This window comes from Tyto alba, unplaced genomic scaffold (assembly GCF_018691265.1).
Source record: "Tyto alba isolate M040663 unplaced genomic scaffold, T.alba_DEE_v4.0 Super-Scaffold_39, whole genome shotgun sequence".
NCBI classification, from domain to species: Eukaryota; Metazoa; Chordata; class Aves; order Strigiformes; family Tytonidae; genus Tyto; species Tyto alba.
The window spans coordinates 357617-375290 of NW_024881314.1; the positions used below are offsets into that span (position 1 = coordinate 357617).

Consider the following 17674-nt stretch of genomic DNA (forward strand, 5'->3'; position numbering starts at 1 on the left):
TGTCCCGCCACGCGCCCCTGCGGAGGGCCGGAGGCGCCGCTTCCGCTTCCGGTTGGGTCAAAGGGCGGCGGCGGCTGCGGCCCAGTCAGAGTGCACCACGCTCGCCTGGCCGCGCGCACGCGCAGTGCGCCTGCGCCGGGGCCGCCCGAGTGCCACGTCCGAGGGCGGGGCGGCCGAGCGAGGCGGCGGCGCCGGCCAATGGCGGCCGGCGCGACGGGGAGAGCGGCCAATGGCGGCGCGGGGGGCGGGGAGCGCGGCCGGCGGCCAACCCGCAGCGGCGGGCGGAGGGCGTGGCCCGGCGCGCCGGCGAATGGGAGCGGCGCGGCGGTGCGGGCGGCCGACGCGGCCAATGGCGGGCGGCGGCGCGGCGCGGCGCGGCCAATGGGGCGCGGTGGCGACCGGGGGAGGCGGGTTTATAAGCGGAGGCGGCGCCGCGGCCGCACGCTCGTTCCGGCCCGTCCCGCGCCGCCGCCATCGCCGCCATGGCCGGGCTCCGCGCCCTCCTGGCCCTGCTCTGCCTGCTGCCGCCCGCCGCCGCCGCCGCCGAGGAGGAGGACGGGGTGCTGGTGCTGCGCGCCGCCTCCTTTGAGCAGGCGCTGGCTGCGCACCGCTACCTGCTCGTTGAGTTCTGTGAGTGCGGCGGCCCCGGGGCCGAGGGCGGGGCGGGGGGACGGAACCCCCGGGAGGAGACGGGGGGAGCGAGAACCGGAACCCCGGGGGGGGATGACAGGAGGCGCCGGGGCGGCGGGACCCCCGAGGCGGGGGGTGCCGCGGGGGACGGGGCCCCCGGGGGGTGGGCACACGGCACTCCTCCGAGGCGCCGGGAGATCGGGACCCCCGGGGCGGGGACGGGGCCCCCGGGGGGCGGGCGGTAGGACCCCCGGGGCGGGAGGTGCCGGGGCGGGGACGGGGCCCCCGGAGCGGGTGGCGGCGGCAGCTGGGCCCGGGGTCTGGGGTCTGCCCCCGCCGCGGCGGGGGGGTCCGGCCGTGCTGACGCCCCGTCCCGCAGACGCCCCGTGGTGCGGGCACTGCAAGGCCCTGGCGCCTGAGTACGCGAAGGCCGCGGCCAAGCTGAAGGCGGAGGGCTCGGAGATCCGCCTGGCCAAGGTGGACGCCACGGAGGAGTCGGAGCTGGCGCAGCAGTTCGGCGTGCGCGGGTACCCCACCATCAAGTTCTTCAGGAACGGTGACAGGGCCGCGCCCAAGGAGTACACGGGTGAGCCGGGGGGGCAGAGGGCGGCGACGTGGCGGCGGGTCCGGGCACCTGCCCCCGTGCTCCCGCCCGCGCCGGGGCTGCGGGACAAGGTCCATCCCCGCCGAGGCCCGGGAGCGCCGGGTGCCAGGGAGCCGCCTGCCTGCGACCGGCTTTCTCGCCTGGAGTCGGGGAAGCCCCTCCTGTCAGCTGGAGCAGATGGAACGGGGGTTGCGTGGGGAAGCAAAGCTCTCCAGACTTGGTTTGTCGCTTGGCTTGACTTGAGCAACGTAGCGCCCAGAACTGAGAAAAGTTCGGGCGGTTGGGTAAAGGGGCGAACATGAGATGTAAGGTAGAACTGCAAGGACAGCCAAGACAAGCAGAATTCAGCTAAACCAAGCCACGTTGTGCTGGGTGCTGAGGGTAATGTCCAGAATACTGATTCTGAATGGAAAACGCGATGCATTTGCATGAAAAATACTAGCATATTGGAGAAGTGCTGTGTTGCTGGTCAAAGTTTAAAAACATGCTTGGGCTGGAAGCAAGAGAAGAATGGATTCCTGGGAGCCCCTTGTACCTTGACTTGACAATTGGGGATTAACTTAATTACGTGAGGAGTGAAAGGAAAAGTTGCGTAAATGTTATCTGGATTCTTCTCGACCTCTGACAGCTACTGAACACTATCTCAGAGCTCAGGGGGTTTGTGTTCTCAAACTTAGTCGGAGGGGGGAAAAAGTGAATTAGTGTTCTTATCTTTCTGGTGTAGCTGGCAGAGAAGCTGATGATATTGTCAGCTGGCTGAAGAAGCGCACAGGCCCGGCTGCGACTACCCTGACAGATGCTGCTGCAGCAGAGACGTTAGTGGATTCCAGTGAAGTGGTTGTGATTGGTTTCTTTAAGGTAGAGTTCATGCTTTCATTTGAGAGGCTCTTGTGCATGTCTAGGGCCTTCCCTGCTGCCTGCCCCGTGGGGACCTGACAGCTGGGGAAGGTTCTCTGTAAGTTGTGAAACACTTGCTGTCCTGCCTTACTTGATCTTCTGGTTCTCTGGCTGGTAAGCCCTGGGATGTTTATGCTTCAGTTTGATGTGTCCCATGTGAGATGCCTTTCTTTATTCTCCAGGATTTCACATCAGAGACTGCAAAGGAGTTCCTGTTGGCAGCAGAAGCTGTGGATGACATTCCTTTTGGGATTTCCTCCAGTGCCGATGTCTTCACCAAGTACCAGCTTAGCAAGGATGGCGTGGTCCTCTTCAAGAAGGTACTGGATGGTGCAAAGCATCAGCACTGCACTTGAGTCTCCTGCCTCTTCTTATTTTTTCTTTAACTGGTCAGATTCAAATGAGAGCAGTCCTGGACAAAACAGCAAATATCCTGTGCTGCCAAGCTGGCTGTTTCCAAGCCTCAGACCCTGCAGCCCCTTTGTGGGGTGATGGAGCCCCGGGTCCCTTTGTGGGACACAGCCAGCAGCAGAGGGGCCCGCAGTTGGCAGAGGGAAGCCTCATCAGTCTCCCAGTGTGGTGCTGCTGGGCTTTGGGTCCAAACCGTTGCTTTACTCACTTCCCTGTTTCTCTGATATCTGGCTGCAGTGCAGTAATGGTCAGCACAATCTTTAAAATATTCATGGCTGTAACTAGTGAGGCCTCCTGCGCCCTTCCCTGAACTTTGAAGGTCTTAAACAGAACGGCAGCCAAGTTCTTGATGGTTTGCCGTGGTGCTCTCTCTATGTTTGATTGTGGCTTAGAAAAGTTGGTTTTAAACATACTCGATACGGATGTCTGCTGCAGTCAGTTGACGGCTGCGTTCAAGAGTTGTTCTGTCTCTCGCATTGCTGTGGGTTCTGCGGTGTAGTGATTCCAGTGAAGCTCGTGAGAGGATTTGCAGTTCCATCTGATGAGGCTGGGGCAGTTGGATTATGTGCAGAGTGAAGCTGGCCATCTACAGAATCAGAGATAAACTTACTCATGTCTTTTACTATTAAAATCCAAGTCACTGGGATGAAAATCTAGGTTTGAGAAGACAAGTAGGGGTTCCTTAGACTTGGTGGTACTGGACACATGGGTGTAGTGAGGCAGGGCATAAAACTGCTGTGGGTTCAAACTTGTTAAATCTACAATTTAACTGGTCATCAGTCTGACCAATTTGATGTAAGACAGACTGAGCAGTTGAATGAATGATTATTTCATTCTTTGTTCAGCTGAAGTAGCATATCGTTCCACTACCCCTCTGAAATTGTAGGGTTTTTTTTTGTGGTGCTAGAAGCTTGTAGACTTAAATTCTCAGAGGTCCCTCAGATCAGTATGGCTGAGGGTGCAAGTAAATTACTTGCCTAATGAGTTCAAAATGCTAGGGTTTTCCAGCTAGAAAAGTTGGGGTGAGTGAAGGGAGCAGTATTTTTTTTCTTGGCTGAATTATTACCTATATCTTGCTCTTCTCGCATGCATAGCTTTCTGTATGTAATCTTTCTGTAAGCTCTATTCGTGTGTAATGCTAGCCTGGAATAACTGTTTGCAGGGGGTTTTCAACGTTTGTTCATGTTCTTTGGTGAACACTGAAGTCCAAGTAATAGAAATGCTCCTCTAAAACTGACCGTCTTTTTGGGGCTGTGGAGAGTATCGGCATCAGGCTCTGAGCAGGGCAATATAGAAGATCCCTTTAGAGCGGTCAGGTTACAGCACTGACAGTTACTACGTTGGGTTTTATTTAGTTATCTGTGCATTTTCTCATGTTTAGCTCTCTGTAGAGTGGACTTCTGTTGATTTGATCTGATGTATTGTCCTCTAACCCTCAAGTCCTGTCAGCTCTGTTATGGTTTTATCTGCTTCTGAAGAACTGGGACAATGGCAGGACCAGTCTTTAACAGTAAAGGAGTTTTCAAGCTGTTTTCCATAAGTGTGGTCGGCTTGGGTCCATCTGGAATAAAAAGCAATTCTGCACCCAGCAGCTTGTTGGGTGTGTTAGGAGTGGGAGGAACCTTGGTCTGAAGGGCAGCTTATGAGCCCCTGGAGGGCTGGGGTGCTGCAGGAGTGCTCTGTTTTATGTGGAAGGAAGGTGAGATGCCTTTCAGCCTGTGAATGTTGCCTCCTTGTTCCTGTTTCAGTGCAGTGTCATGGTAGTGCCATGAGAGCTCTCAAATGTGTCCACCCCAAACCCAGGTGGAAATGAGCACCAGCAGTAACCAAATACCAGGGCATAAGAACCAGACAAGATTATTTTACCAACAGTTATGTTGCTGGACTTCAGCTCAGCTTCCTGCAGTTAGTTGGGTCTAGGCTGAGAGAGTCTGCTGGCTAGTCATTCTCATCTTATTATGTGAGTTGTCCAGATTTGCAAAGACTCAAACTGTTCTGAACGTGCGAAGGTAATGTTCAATACTCTTTGGAAATTAACTTTGTAAATACTTGAATGTTACGTGTTTTGCTCAGCTTTTCAACTGAGACTGGTATGCTGCTTCTGAGAGAAGGCTATCCGAGTCCACTCCTGCTTCTGTTTGTAACTCGAGCACTGCCCTGCCATGGGACTGCTGTGTTACCCTGCACATCCTCCCTTTAACCTTGATGGTCCTCTACAGCTGTTCCCTTTCCAGGCTGCCAGAGAGGGTTCTGAGAATCCTGGTCAGGGATACAGGTGATGTCCTAATATAAAAAGGGATCTGGCACCTCTAGTGCGATGTGTGTGTTAAACACATGCTGTTGTCTCTAACAATAGAGACTGAAACATCCCCGCAGAGCTCAGTAAATTACTATTTACTTGCAGTGCATACTGGGCTTTGCTGTCAGATTTCTTTCATAGTGCTGTCTGGTCTGAGGTTGCTCGTTCCTGCAGAGCAGAAAGCTGCCTCTGCTCTGGCAGTGCCTTCTACAAAGCTGTGAGGCAGCTGCTAAAAGTCCTTCTTGGCAACCTGTTTCACAAATTGCTTCATAATTGTGCAGAGCAGTGCCAAGATCTAAGCTGACTGTCTTGTTGCTGCTTACCTTTTGCTGCTAGGGGGTAATTTAAGGCTTTGCTTGCCAGGAAGATGAACACCTCAGTCCAGATTTTATGTGAACATGTGGTGACCTTGAGAGATGGCAGTCTGCTCTGAACAAGTGCAGCTGAGATCTGCTGGGGCAGCGACTCTGGTGTGAATGCATCTTATTTCTTGAAAGAGATTTGCAAGGGATATGGTAGTGTTCTAATGCCAGAATATCTTTTTGCAGTTTGATGAAGGCCGTAACAACTTTGAAGGGGACCTAACAAAAGATAATTTACTGAACTTCATCAAGTCTAATTCATTGCCTCTGGTCATAGAGTTCACGGAACAGGTAGGTCTTTAGATACTTGGTAAGGCCTCTTCCCACAGCTACTGTATGAATATGACCAAACTGAAATTGTAGGTTGTATGCTCATGTTTTATCTTGGAGCTGACTCTAGTTTGGGGTTTGTGGAGAAGTGTGAAGAACATAAAGGAAAAGAGGCATAAGCTTGCTGTTCAAATCAGTCCTGTAGTATTGGAGGCTCCCGTGGTGTAGTCGGAATAGCGGAGCCAAGCTGGTCTTGACACCAGTTTACCCCTCTTTCAAAATATAAAGCTTATTTTCTACTCCTCAGACTGCTCCTAAAATCTTTGGAGGAGAGATCAAGACTCATATTCTGCTGTTCCTGCCAAAAAGCGTGTCTGACTATCAAGAGAAACTGGACAACTTCAAGAGTGCAGCTGGAAGCTTCAAAGGGAAGGTGAGATGGATTTCCTGGATTAAGTGACCACCTCCTGCAGCGAAGTGTAGCACTGTCTGTCTATATCCACTTAACAGCTGTGGAGGAGGACTGGAAGTTAGCTTGTTCTACCTGTGTCTTGATAATAGGTGACTGAGTCACTCACTGGCTTACACACCGGCTTGCCCAACTGTTGAAGGAATAGCAGTTAACTCCTGACTTTCCTTCTTGCGGATGTAAATCTGACCTGTTTTAATGTCAGTGTTTGGTCTGTGCACATGCTGCTTGAACTGCTGCAGCTCAGCGTTTGTGCTCTGACAGGGTGTCCCCTTAATGGGCTTGGAGAAGGAAGAGGGGCCAGTTCAGCTACTGGCAAATGTGTCTGTAAAGTATTGATAGCCAAGAGGTACTAGTCTTCACCATAACGCCTTTGACTTTTTCCTCCACAGATCCTGTTCATCTTCATAGACAGTGACCACAGTGACAACCAGAGGATTTTGGAGTTTTTTGGCCTAAAGAAAGAAGAATGTCCAGCTGTACGTCTGATCACCCTGGAGGAAGAAATGACCAAATACAAACCTGAATCAGATGACCTCACAGCAGACAAGATCAAAGAGTTCTGTAATAAGTTCTTGGAGGGCAAGATCAAGGTAATGAAAATAAATGCTGCTGGTGGTAAACCTCCTGGCTATGGATGCATAAAAAAATGCTCCCTGTGAGGAGCTGTGCGAGTCGTCTGGAGAGAAGCCTTCCAACTAATGTACAGACTATCTAGTGGGCTTTGTGCTGAGAAATGAAAGGCAAAACTACTGGGGCTTGAAGACTGTAGGAGAGCAAGCTATGTACTGGCACCAGAGTACAGTCAGAGCCTGCTCTTTCTGTTGCTTCTGTGGTAACTCTGCTGTTTATCCAGTTGCTCTTTCTGCCAGCAGTGTGGAGGGTGTGATCTTGTGTGGCACCATTTAAAGAGCTTTCAGCTCTAATCTGCTGGAGGTTGCCATATGCGACTTGCTCCAGGAGTGACTATTTAGCTCAACTCAGTCTGGGGGGAATGATAGCCGTGAGCAATATTGTTTCCTTCCTAAAGAGCTCGATTGCAGCTCTCCCTGCACAAGAGCACCTCTTATTCCTGCTTCGGGTGGGAAGGAGACTTTCTGTAAGCAGAAGAGGAAGTGACTGAGTCATCCGATTGCTCAGGGCCTATGATTGAGGCACTGAGGGGGGTAGTTAAACTTGGGTTTTCCCGGATATGTGATTGCATCCACATTCCAAGCAGCTCTGTAGCAAACCATGTCACTTCTTATTCCAGCCCCACCTGATGAGTCAAGATCTTCCTGAAGACTGGGACAAGCAGCCTGTCAAAGTTCTAGTTGGGAAGAACTTTGAAGAAGTTGCTTTTGATGAGAATAAGAATGTCTTTGTAGAGTTCTGTAAGTATCTTTCAACAGCGGATGCCAAGTAACTGGCATGGATGAGTGCCAAAATACTGCGTGACCAGGATTAGGGGGAAAGCATTTTGTAGCATCTTGGCCCGCAAAGGGAGTGCATCAGTTGAAAAGATGTGTGAACTGTTGGGCACGGGGGCTGAAAGGGGTGTAGTGGTCGTAACTCATTAGGCTGTTGGTGCTAGCTATGTTTTTTTGTAATTAACAGATGCCCCCTGGTGTGGTCACTGTAAGCAGCTGGCTCCTATCTGGGACAAGCTGGGAGAGACCTACAGGGACCATGAGAACGTTGTCATTGCCAAGATGGATTCAACAGCCAATGAAGTAGAGGCAGTGAAAATCCACAGCTTCCCTACACTCAAGTTCTTCCCTGCAGGCTCTGGCAGAAATGTAAGAGGGCAGCTGACCTTTATACAGACGGCATAACGAGGGAGCACTAGAAATACTTAGTTGCCTGCTTGAGTTCTATTTTGGCCAAGGCCTTTGGGAGGGTGCTCCCTTCTGTAGGGATGGAACACATGAAGTCTACAGGACATCTGAGACCCTTTGGGGGGGGCTGGGCTGAAGGAAGGAGTTTGGTGGGGTTGGGAAGTGGGAAATGGGGAAAAGAGGGAGCATAGCAGACGACAGTGTGCTCATCTGCAGGCTATTCTTTCCTCGCAGTGATCTCTGAAGTCTAGTGGCTGAGCTGTTTTCCTTCGTCTCATATGGGTGAAGGTGAATTTTTAAATTCCCTTTTGCTTGGCATGTGAACTGTTGCTCAGAAAGAGAATTCTCCTCTCCAGGGGTGTGGTTCTGTGGGTGCCCACAACCATTGTCTTGATGTTTTTTCCTGTCTAGGTAATTGACTATAACGGGGAGAGGACACTAGAAGGCTTCAAAAATTCTTGGAGAGTGGAGGTCAGGATGGGGCAGCAGCTGATGATGTGAGTAATATTAGTACAGTACTCTGGGCCTTCAGAATATGGAACATGGGTCAGATCTGGTGCTGTGCTTGAATCCTCAGTCCTAAATAAGAGTCTGGGTGGTTATGTGGCAGGAAGGGCAAATGTACGGAAACAGTTGATAGACCCTCTAAGTTTGCACAAGCTGTCTCTCTGGTGGTTGTGCAAACTGCTGGAGTACTTAAGGTTTGTTCTTTGTTTAGAACTCCTGCTCAGCACCTGGAACTTGAGCAGCAGGATGAACATTACATGCAGTTATCTAGTTGGAAGATCCTCCCCTGCTGGGGTGGAGGGTGTTACAGGTACCAGCTTCCAGAGGTTTCTAATCCCGAATGTCCCAAATTCGGAGCTCTTGGTAGAAGTCTCTTCATGTTTTGTTAACACGGCAGAAGAGAACAGCGAACAGATTAGAGATGCTGTTATGTGCTTCACTTTGAATCTGCTTAATGTGGCAGAAACCAGTAGCTGTCTTTAACCTACACAGGATCTGGAGGACCTGGAGACGGATGAAGAAACAGACCTTGAGGAAGGTGATGATGATGAGCAGAAAATCCAAAAGGATGAATTGTAAAGAGAAGACTGATCTACATCACCCCAAAAAAATCAGACACTAAATTGGCTGCTGTTATGCAGCCCAGTGAGTCAGAAACCCATTAAGATTTAAAGCAGAAGGTGAATGACTGGAAATCCAGGGATTGGCTTTAAAGTAACACTTTACCCTCACTTGTCTGTACACTTGACTTTCTTTTCACTTTTCAGAAGGGATCTGTCACTAGGTAGCCAGCCCAGCCAGCTGGGCTCATTTTTTTTTTTTATTGTGATGTACTTTTTTTGTACACAGCTTTTTGAAGTATTCTGTTCTTCTGGGTAGAAGCAGATTGTGAAGCGGTAGCACGAGTTCAATGGCCCAACATTCTGGAGCCTTGCCACTAACATCTTCCAAGAAAGCTTTTTTTTCCTTTTCTTTTAAAACTAAAGCCCATAGTTGATTTCTGCACCTGGCAGGGTCCTTAATGGTCTCAGCTGTAATTCCCTGGAATTGGCTTTCAATATATGTAGGGAAAGAAGCAGTAGGCTGATGACATCACCCTGGTGAAAGGTATATATGAAGGTGCTTCACTTCATGCTGGCTAGATGTTTCCTTTCTCCTCTGCTTTAAGACACTTGGAGATGACTATTCCAACCACCTGGAAGTGTGGAATACTGTGTGCACTGGCTGTGGCAGGCTCTGAGGGTAGAGGTGATCGCTGGCTCACCAGCTTAGATGAGACGTAGCTGTGTTGCCATCCTTTTGATCAAATGCAAGACTTGCAATCACTTTCCATGCATTATTTTGAATGGGTTGACCAGGCAGGTGGGTGGTGTGGGAGGGCCTGATAAAAATAGATCAAACAGGACATTTGCAATTACTGGGTTTTAGGGAGGAACTTGAACAAGGGAGTGCCTCAAAGGCCTGAGCTGCATCAGGCTCGTTCTTAGCATTCCGCTACAATAACATTGGAACTTGAATTTGTTGGCCAAATAAAGTTGAGATTTTAATACTATTATGTCTCTTTGTCTTTATTGGAATATAGAATGAAAATATTTGAACCTGACCTGAAAGATCAGGGTTCTTAACTGATTCTCAAGGGACTCTGCCAAAATGGTGTGTGTTTGTCAGCTTTCTCAAACTTTTACCAAACATGTTTGAGAGAAACTGCACTGAATGCTTCCAGTTGCAGGTGGCTTCTGGTACTTTAACCTAAAAATATTTGTATTGCCTTGTCTATAAAGGAAAGGAACTTTGATATGACCATGTCATGTCCAGAGTAAATCAGCTTGGGCAGACAGACACCCAACAGCCCTATTAGCAGTGAGCAGACACTGGCCTGGCCTCTGAGAACAGCGTCTCTGCCAGCTGGCTTGAGGTGAGAGGAGCTCGCTGCTCTTGAACCACTAACCAAGGAATTTGCCTACAGGGAAACCTGGGGCTGCCTCTCGCTCTGCGAGTCAGGCTCACATGATCCAGTGAGCTACATTTGCTATTTCCAAACCAGTCACTTGCTGCTGAAAATACTTTTGTAAGAAAATATGCTATAACTGTCACAAGGGAGGGCATGGTGGAGCTAGAGGGCACCTCAGCAGGCTCCTGGTGCCAGTCACTAAACACGGGTGCACTGGGGTGGTGGAACAGGAGCGCTGTACAAGGCTTGTCCGCAGCTCCAGCCACCTCCTGGGCTTCCCCTGGGAGCAGAGCCCCGGCCCTGTCCTGCTGTCATGAGCTCAAACCTTTGGTGCAGCAGCACTGGGACTGAACAGGCAGTCGCTTGCTCTGGGCTCAGAAAAGGGCGTTTACAAAGAGAACAGGCCCCAGCAGTTGGTTGCACTGTGCCTGGCTGTTGCCTGCGGTTGTGTGGAGAAGGGTCTCTGAAGGTGCCTCGCTCCAGAGCTGTGACCTCGCAGGTCTGCGGGCGGGCTGGGGGCTGGATGTTAGCGTGGCCTGGCTGCCCCTGCTGTCCCCCTGCGCTGGTGGTCGGTATCAGGGCCGGTTAGTGGTAGCTGCCTTGGGTTGGGAAGAGAGCACTGCTAGTAAGAAGTTCTGCTGCGAGGTGCTGGCTGGGTCTCAGCTCAAAAGGTTCGTTTTGTGGAGCCAGCTGAAGTGTAAACAAGGCTGAGCTCTGCAGTGGTGCTCTGCTTGCTTACAGTCCGAGACCTGCCTTGCTCAGCTCAGAGGGGAGCTTTTCCCATGCACCAGGGCTCCTCTTGGCAGAGCAGGACTCCATCAGAGTCATCTTGTGTACACACCTAATTGCCATTCCAAGAAAGCAGGCTAAAAGCGTTCTGTCTCCACAGCAGATAACTCAGCTGCCTAGCGCAGGGCGTTCTGTCTGATGTAACCCTGAGCAGAGCGCCTCGGTAAAAAGGTCGATGCGTTTGCCAGAAGATAAACAAGTGCAGGCAGTTCTCAGGTGTGTGGCTGACCTAGCTGTCAGCCTCGCTGCTGGCAGGGGGCCAGGACAAGGGTCTGCTGCAGAAGGGGCAGGATGAAATCTCTGTGACCCCCGGTGTGGGGCAGGGATTCTTTCCCGACACACCTGCCTGGACAATCCCCATCAGCACAAGCCAGAACACAAGATGCTCCTGTGTCTGAAATGACCAAACTTTGGGGAAAAGCATGGAGGAGCAGTTGTTGCTTGAACCCTTGCTGGATCTGAAAGATTCCTCTTTGACAGATGGTCCCTTTAGGGCCTTTGACAGCTACAGCTGGAGAGTAACAAATGCAGGAATTGTCTGGTGGTGGTGCTGTTCTTCAGCTCTTCTTCTGAGGCTGTTCTGGAGAAGCCTGCCCTTACGTAGCAGCTGGTTCCAAGTCTGCAGTAGGACACTGAGCACCACGAACTGGCACGGCAGGCGTTTGGTCCTGCGCCTGCACCAGGAGCACCAGCAGCACCTCTGTCCTCGCACGGGCACGGAGGATATCCAACGCGCTGGTGGTGTTCTCCACGCTTAGCTGTAGGCTGTCCCGCAGTCGTGCTGGGCAGCACAGCTCATTACGCTCCTTTCAAGTCGTCTGATGCAACTACAGGAAAGTGACTTCGCTCTGAATGTATTTGGCAGCATAGTTCCGGCACGTCTGCGCTGCGCTGGCTGGTCAGTACGTGAGCGGCTGGTTCCCCTTGCTTGGTGCTTGTGTCTTTGCCCTGGCACGTGTGTGTGTGTATGTGTGACCGCTTGCTGCTGGGAAGTTCTGTTTTCAGGTCCTTGGGCTCCTCTGAAGGGCTATCCATGCAAAAGCAAGAGTGGATTTGACCCTTTCGATGGGCACATCAACAGGTGGATGGTAAGATGAGACACCAACTTCTGCCCAAAAGTGGGAAGCTACGGGCCTGGGCGGCTCGATTACGACGTATCATGGCAAATAGCATGAGCTGCATGTCCTCAAAATAGCCCACGGGAGCCTATATAATGCGACGCCCCTGGAGAACCATCAGTCCTGGGCCAAGGCCCTGCGGGTGACCTGCGGGTGCCCAGTGCCATCTCCTGCATGCGGCACGGGAGCGTGGGCAGAGCCCGGCGGCCGCCGCTCCCCGGCCGGTGAGGGGGGATTGCACCCACCGGGGACGCGGGCACCGAGGGAGCGCGGCAGCACGGGTGCCATCGCGCCTTGGTAGCGAGGAGGGACCCGACGAGCAGAAGAGGAGAAAGCAGCGCTCCGAGGCCAGCGAGTGGGAGGGCCGAGCACTGAGCAACGCCGGCTGCTCCTGCGGCCCTCCACGCCGCTGCTCCTCCTCTTCCTCTGCAGTGTCTGAAGGCTGCGGTCAGCATGAGGGACTATTACCCGGTCTCAACGCCCCGGTACAGTCGGTACGCCCGGAGACTGAGAGCCTCACGCACCGTGCACTTCCCCAACGACGTCGTCTTTCAGGACCACATCAGGCAGGGGGACCTGGAGCAGGTGGGCAGGTTCATTCGTGCCAGGAAGGTGACGCTGGACACTATCTACCCGTCTGGTGAGTGCTGCTGGGCCTGGCCAAGCTGGAACCTGTGCGGTGGCACGGCTCAGCCGGGCGGCCAGGGAGACGAGCGCGAGCCGTGCAGCCGGAGCTGGGCTGTGGGCCACCTTCGGCAGGGTAACGGCTTGGAATCGAGTCGTCTTCCTCCCTAGTGAGGAGCAGTGTCCCTAGCGATGCCAAGCAGGGCCCAAGGGAGCCCCATGCCAGTGCCCTGACGTCTCCCCTCAACAGCGTGGTCAGCGTGTGCTGCGGGAAGGGGGAGTGTGCCCCCCCCAGGTCCCTTCGAGGCACCTGCAGCAGGATGGGACCCGAAAAAGCAGCAGTGGGCACGGGCTGGTCTGTTGAGCCCTGGACAGCACAGTGGGGCTCCTGCCTTTCTCCCCGGTTTGGGGGAAGAGCGGGGAGAAGCACGGCTCCGCATTTTGCTCCGGGCTCTGCCCATTTCTCGCAGGCACTGTCCTCTCTCTTGCACATCTGGAGCTGTGGACTTGTGGCATTTATGTTGGTGGGGAAGGCACTGTGTTGTTTGCACACAACCACACTAGCAACTGTTTATGGAATGCCTTGAGCCGTACCGGCTGGTGCAGAGCCCAGATTTGTCCCTTTCTTGTGCTTGGCTTCAGCGTCTGCTGTCACATGGCCACGGAGACAGGGTCTCAAATGACCCCAGGCTTCCTGCTGTCCCTACTGATTGCTTCATTCCTTGCTCCCGTACGGAGCTCCTGAAACTTGGGACAGAGCAGGACACCCTCCCCGCGTCCCCATGCGAGTCCTGACGGGGACTCGGGGCAGGGTGCCGGGCGGGAGCTCTGGAGAGGAGGGCAGCTCCTCCTCCCTTCATCTGTCGTGCCCAGCCGGTGGGGAGGTGGGTATGCCACCTTCGATCGGGTATTTACAGCGCAGAAGGGGGACGGAAAGCCGTGGCAGCTCCTTCGGCTTCCTCAGTCTTTGCTTCTTTTCCCAAGCTCATCCCCCTGATCAGGAGGCCTTGCTGGCACCCTGCTTTCCTGGGCAGCGGACCACCTGTGCTTACAAGCTCAGCATTAAGCCTCCTTCCCCAGGCCAGGGCTCACGATCCCCTTCCCCCCAGGCATGGCAGCCCTCCACGAAGCTGTGCTTACTGGCAACCTGGACTGTGTCGAGCTCCTGGTGAAATACGGCGCCGACATCCACCAGAGAGACGCGAACGGGTGGACGCCGCTGCACATGGCCTGCAGCGACGGCCACGCGCACATCGCGAGGTGAGGGGCGCGCCCGGTGCCCGGTGCCCGGGGAGCGGGCGGGGCCGCGCCCGGGGGAGCCCCCGGGCCGGGGGTTCCCGGCTCAGCGCCTCGTGTGCTGCAGGTACCTCCTGACCCTCGGGGCCAGCCCGGAGGTCGCCACCGACGCCGGGGAGAAGCCGTCCGACCTCATCGACCCGGAGTGCAAGGACCTGGCGGAGCTCTTCCAAGCCGCCACGATGGGCTGAAGGGGCGGGCCCGGGGGCTGCGAGGGGCCCGGGGCCGGGCCCGGGCGGGGGCCGCTCGGTGCCGCGTCCCGGGAGCCGCTTTGTGCTTTTCCAATAAAGAGCTCGGAAATGGCGGGCGCGGTGCCGCGGGGCGGGGCGGGGCGGGGCGACGCGCGGCGGAGGCGGGGCGGTCGCGGTGACGCGCCGCCGGGGGCGGGGCCGGCCGGCCGAGCGGCGCGTGCGCGCTGCGGCGCTTCCGTCGCGGCCTGAGGGCGAGCGGAGGCGGGAGCCGGGCCCAGGTGAGGGGCGCGCGTTGCCATGGCGACGGGCGGGGGGCGGCCCGCGGCCTAGCCCCGGCCTGGCCGCCCTCTCCGTTCTCCCCGCAGCCGCGCCGAGCCGTGCCGAGCCGCGCCGAGCCCAGCCGCCGCTGCCGCACCGACATACGCCATGGCCAGGTGAGCCCCGCCCGGCCCCGGGCCCAGCCGCGGCCCCGGGCCCGGCTCAGCCCCGCGCTTCGCTTCCAGCTCCCCCGTGTCCCGCGTGGTTTACAACGGCAAGCGGAGCGGCGGCCCGCGCTCCCCCGGCGCCGGCAGCGAGATCTTCACGCCGGCCCACGAGGAGAACGTGCGCTTCATCTACGAGGGTGAGCGGGGGCGGCGGGGCGCGGAGGGGGGGGACCCGGGCGCCGGCGGGGCCGAGCCGCCCCCTCACCCCTGTCCCCGCAGCCTGGCAGTGCGTGGAGCGGGACCTGCGCAGCCAGATGGGCTCCGAGCGCGGCCTGGTCGAGGAGTACGTGGAGAAGATGCCGAACCCGAGCCTCAAAGGTGAGGGGGGCGGGGGGCAGCCTCCCCCGGCTCCTGCCGGCGGGGACGTCCGGGCCCGGGGGGCCCGGCGGGCCGGGAGGGGGCTGCGGTGCCGCCAAGGGCTCTCCTGGCTTCCCTGCAGCGTTTAAACCCGTCGACCTGGGTGATCTGAAGAGGAGGAACACACAGGATGCCAAGAAGTCCTAAGGCGGGTCCTCCCTGCGGATCGACTGGTCTCCTAAGGTCCTCAAGCAGATTTAATTTGAGATTTTGTGTTGATTTCCTTCTCTGGTCTGTACTCCTAAAAGCCTGCAGGAGAGCCAGTCAGCTTTGGGGCTGGCTCTGAAGCTACCTGAAATCAAAGATGCTCAGAGGCTCACTGAGGATGCCCAGAGCCTGTGGCAAAGGATTCCAGCCCCCCACTCGTAGCTTTCTCTGGCCTCGAGCTGTCCTTCCCCACTTCACGCTGGGCTCGCAGATCTCCCCTTCTCCTTCCATCTCTGCCCCCAGTGCGTTGAGCTGGTGGGCTCCCCGGGCCCTGGAGTGTGGCAGAGCCGAGCAGGGTGGCTGGCTTGTCGGTAGAGGCAGCGCTAGTTCTCTGCTCCCCTCTGTGCACCGGGGATCCACAGCGGGCAGGGGGGGCCGGGGAGGGAAGGAAGGAGAGTTGGTTCTGTCCTCACGCCTCGGGCCATACAGGCAGCCCCAGTTCAACACCTTTTGTGCGACTGAGTGCTGGGCAGGTCATGCTCTGGCGAGAGGAATTGATGTGTACCTGGGCTGTGTGAGGGGCTGGGACGGGTCAGTGCTGCCAGAGCTCGGGGCTCTGCGCCCAGGGCCGGCTCCTCTTTGTGCTTAGATCGGGCCGGGTCCCTGTGGAGCTGGAAGCGGAGCTGCTCCCCCCTCCCTGCAGACGGGGAGAGACGGGGTGTCGGCACTGGCCGCAGCCCCAGGCGCCCGAGCAGTGCTCGGAGCGGGGTGCTGGGCCACGTTCAGCCCCCCCGCCTCAGTGCTCTGGCAGCTCCACGGGACGCAGTGGCAGTGGGGGGCGGCTGGTGCTGACTGTGCGGAAAGAAGCTCGTTGGCACCCTTGCCTGAGCCGCGCCGTGCTGTCCCGCGCTAACACCGTTCTCCTGACGTGCGCCCTTGGAAGAGATCTGGCAGGAACGCTGCTGGGGGGGGGGCGGTCGTAGCTGGTGTAACTCGTGCCGGGTGTGGGGGCTTTCTTGGGACCCTCGCTCCTGGCCAGGCTTGGGTGGTTTCTGCCTCTGAGCGAGGGAGAGCGACTCTGTCATCCTCACCCACCTGAGCAGAGCAGCCGTGCCGGCCGCAGGGCTGCTCTGTGCCCCCAGGGGAGCGGTGGGAGCAGCCCCCTGCCCACCCGTGCTCTGGGCTGGCGGGGAGGGGGCTGGCGGGGGCTCTGCCCAGCACCAGTGGGCTTTGGGAGGAGCGCGGCAGGACTTGTGGTTGCCATTACCTTTCCTTTGTTGAGTCGTTGAGCTATCCTGTTTTTTTTTATTTTGTTTTTTTTTTTTTTTTTTTTTTTTCCTGTTTGTCACTTGAGGAGTGTTGTAAATAAAAGCTGGTGTCCTTTTGGGTCTGCCTCTGTGTGACGCTGCCCGCCGCAGCCCCTGCCCGGCGGCTCATGGCGGTGCAGCAGCGTGCGGGACGCTGCCCGGCCGCTCCCGGTGCTGCTGTGCCCGTGCCCAGCACCGCGACGGCCGGACAGACGGTTGTCTCGGCCACGGCACCCCGGCTAGCTGTTCCCTGCCCCAGCACTGTGCATGCCTGCAGCCTTGCTGGGGCAGGGCCCTTGGTCTTCCCTTTTCTTAGACTTCCAAAACGTTCCTGTTTTGTTGCTGAAGCCCTGTGTTTTCCACTCCAGACTTCCAGCGCCGGCAATAAAGGCCAGGGCTTTCCATGCCTTTTCAGGCCTGACCCAGTCTGAAGGAGAGGTAACGCAGAGAGCAGAAGCGGTCTCTTACTTTTTTTTTGGTTTTGTTTGGATTTTTTTTTTTTTTTTTTTCCCCAGAAGGGGTCTTGCCCTTGCCCTTGCTCTGGGCTCTTAATTTCACCGCAAGCATGTGCAGCCTGGCGCTGCGTGCCTGTAGCACAATGCCCTTGGGCTCTGGCAGCCCTCCTGCACGCCAGCATCCTAGGAACTGTCGCTGGACCAAAGATTTAAATGTTGAGACTATTAATACACTCGTATCCTCTTCCCTCCCCTGCTTTAATGGCATTTAAACTATACTTAGCATTGCTAGAATTTCTCCTCAAGTGCATCCCAACACTTGGCCATGACCCTGTTTACCTCCTATCACCAAAACATTCCCGGGGATGCTGGCTTGGCCCCCCCGGGGCCTGGTCCCCCACCCCGGTGCTGCTGGGCCCTGCACCCGGTGGGGAGCGAGTGGCCCCGGGGGGGTGACAGTTGTCACCGTCACCTTTTCCTGCGGGATGGGCCCTGTGGGGTGCCCCATCGCCGGGCAGCACAGCGGGCGAGCGGGGCTGCCCTGGCTGAGCGCCTCTGGAACCATGTGTCCGTGTGTCCCCAGGGGATGGGAAGGGGACATGTGTCCCCAGGGGGAAGGTTTGGGGAGCCCCTGTTCCCTGGGGCGGCTGAGGGGGGGAGCGGGATGGGGTGGCGTGCGTGGGCAAGG

At 56.0% G+C, this 17674-nt stretch overlaps 3 protein-coding genes across 3 annotated transcripts; all 3 read left to right on the forward strand.

Moving 5' to 3' along the window:
- The first annotated feature begins 424 nt into the window (after positions 1-424).
- On the forward strand, positions 425-9818 carry P4HB (prolyl 4-hydroxylase subunit beta). The gene is given in 12 exon segments (XM_042802573.1): positions 425-630; positions 1010-1216; positions 1959-2092; positions 2314-2451; positions 5390-5494; positions 5781-5906; positions 6335-6535; positions 7195-7315; positions 7539-7720; positions 8171-8207; positions 8210-8256; positions 8759-9818. Coding segments are annotated over 12 exon segments (1533 nt in total). The 5' UTR covers positions 425-482; the 3' UTR covers positions 8846-9818.
- Positions 9819-12499: 2681 nt separating this feature from the next.
- On the forward strand, positions 12500-14324 carry PPP1R27 (protein phosphatase 1 regulatory subunit 27). Its single transcript, XM_042802574.1, has 3 exons — positions 12500-12764; positions 13858-14008; positions 14112-14324. Exons 1-3 carry the CDS (start codon positions 12578-12580, stop codon positions 14233-14235), a joined length of 462 nt encoding a protein of 153 aa, XP_042658508.1. The 5' UTR covers positions 12500-12577; the 3' UTR covers positions 14236-14324.
- Positions 14325-14457: 133 nt separating this feature from the next.
- On the forward strand, positions 14458-16610 carry MCRIP1 (MAPK regulated corepressor interacting protein 1). Its single transcript, XM_042802761.1, has 5 exons — positions 14458-14513; positions 14601-14669; positions 14739-14857; positions 14940-15038; positions 15160-16610. The coding sequence occupies exons 2-5, from the start codon at positions 14662-14664 to the stop codon at positions 15222-15224; spliced, it is 291 nt and encodes a 96-aa protein (XP_042658695.1). The 5' UTR covers positions 14458-14513; positions 14601-14661; the 3' UTR covers positions 15225-16610.
- The last annotated feature ends 1064 nt before the right edge of the window (positions 16611-17674 follow it).

Coding starts and splice junctions, on each gene's coding strand:
- PPP1R27 (XM_042802574.1), top strand. CDS start 12,578: ATGAGGGACTATTACCCGGTCTCAACGCCCCGGTACAGTCGGTACGCC. Junction 12,765..13,857: donor GGACACTATCTACCCGTCTG/GTGAGTGCTGCT, acceptor CCTTCCCCCCAG/GCATGGCAGCCCTCCACGAA. Junction 14,009..14,111: donor GGCCACGCGCACATCGCGAG/GTGAGGGGCGCG, acceptor CGTGTGCTGCAG/GTACCTCCTGACCCTCGGGG.
- MCRIP1 (XM_042802761.1), top strand. Junction 14,858..14,939: donor CGTGCGCTTCATCTACGAGG/GTGAGCGGGGGC, acceptor CTGTCCCCGCAG/CCTGGCAGTGCGTGGAGCGG. Junction 15,039..15,159: donor GCCGAACCCGAGCCTCAAAG/GTGAGGGGGGCG, acceptor GCTTCCCTGCAG/CGTTTAAACCCGTCGACCTG.